This window comes from Loa loa, assembly GCF_000183805.2.
Source record: "Loa loa unplaced genomic scaffold supercont3.3617, whole genome shotgun sequence".
Classification (NCBI taxonomy): domain Eukaryota; kingdom Metazoa; phylum Nematoda; class Chromadorea; order Rhabditida; family Onchocercidae; genus Loa; species Loa loa.
In genome coordinates this window covers 71-955 of record NW_018111795.1, presented here as the reverse complement: position 1 = coordinate 955, position 885 = coordinate 71, and the positions used below count along the sequence as shown (strand labels likewise).

Below are 885 nucleotides of genomic sequence, written 5' to 3'. Positions count from 1 at the left end.
TCATTTGAATAAAAGGGTGCTATACAACTGTAAGCACTGGTACTCCCAAGATTTGCCATTGACAGCATACAAATTGTCATCCATTCTTTGGTAGTCAGTGACAATAATTCGGTAGATGTAGTTTCATAACTATTCGTTTTACAGTTGCTATAGCTTTTGCGTTTAATAATTCCTTCGCCCAAACTGAAGTAGTCATTAAACAAACAAATCTTAAGTTGAACTTATATATTCTAAATTACCTTCAAGTCAAAAGATAGTCATATTCAGAATAAATTTGCAAAAACTTAGGTGTTTAATATTTTGCTTTACAAAAAAAAGAAAAAAACTGAATTTACGGTTTGATATTTTACTTTTGAAAATCACTTTAAATGGTGGAAAAGATATTTTTGTTCCATATTTTATTTTCGACTTGATTTTAAGTCTGCGTTTAACTTAATATAATCAATATAGTATTAAAATATTTTGACCCCCGCTGAGAAATTCGACTAGGTTTAAACCTCTTGTTCTTATTATCGGCTGATTTTTCTTGGAGTTTTTCGTCTTGTATCTCCACATCGATACTTCCATAACCTCCGCAAGATTTGGATGAAGCGCGGGTAATGTGCGGAATAGTTAATTTACCGAATTCAATTGGTATTTGTCCAGAAATTGGCATAAACGGTGCTGCTATAGCTGGCCTGAAACTTCATGATTTGAAATTATACACATTATTCTTTTGAAGCTCTTACAGTATGCAAAACTTTTTCAACTCATCTTCTGTCGGCAAAATATTCCAGTAGTTGAATATCCGAAAATTGATTTAAAATTGTAGATATTCGATTCCGGTGGCTTTTCTTGTCGATTTGTGGAAATAATCGGAAAGACAACAATATATGTTTTATAATA

General features: G+C 31.6%; 1 protein-coding gene across 1 annotated transcript; it reads right to left on the bottom strand.

Annotated features, from left to right (window-relative positions):
- Window positions 1-497: 497 nt before the first annotated feature.
- LOAG_16020 (hypothetical protein) lies at window positions 498-655 on the bottom strand (the record flags this gene model as incomplete). The annotated part of the gene is made up of 1 exon (XM_003151507.2): window positions 498-655. A coding segment is annotated over one exon (156 nt), but the record flags the coding sequence as incomplete, so codon positions are not given.
- Window positions 656-885: the final 230 nt, after the last annotated feature.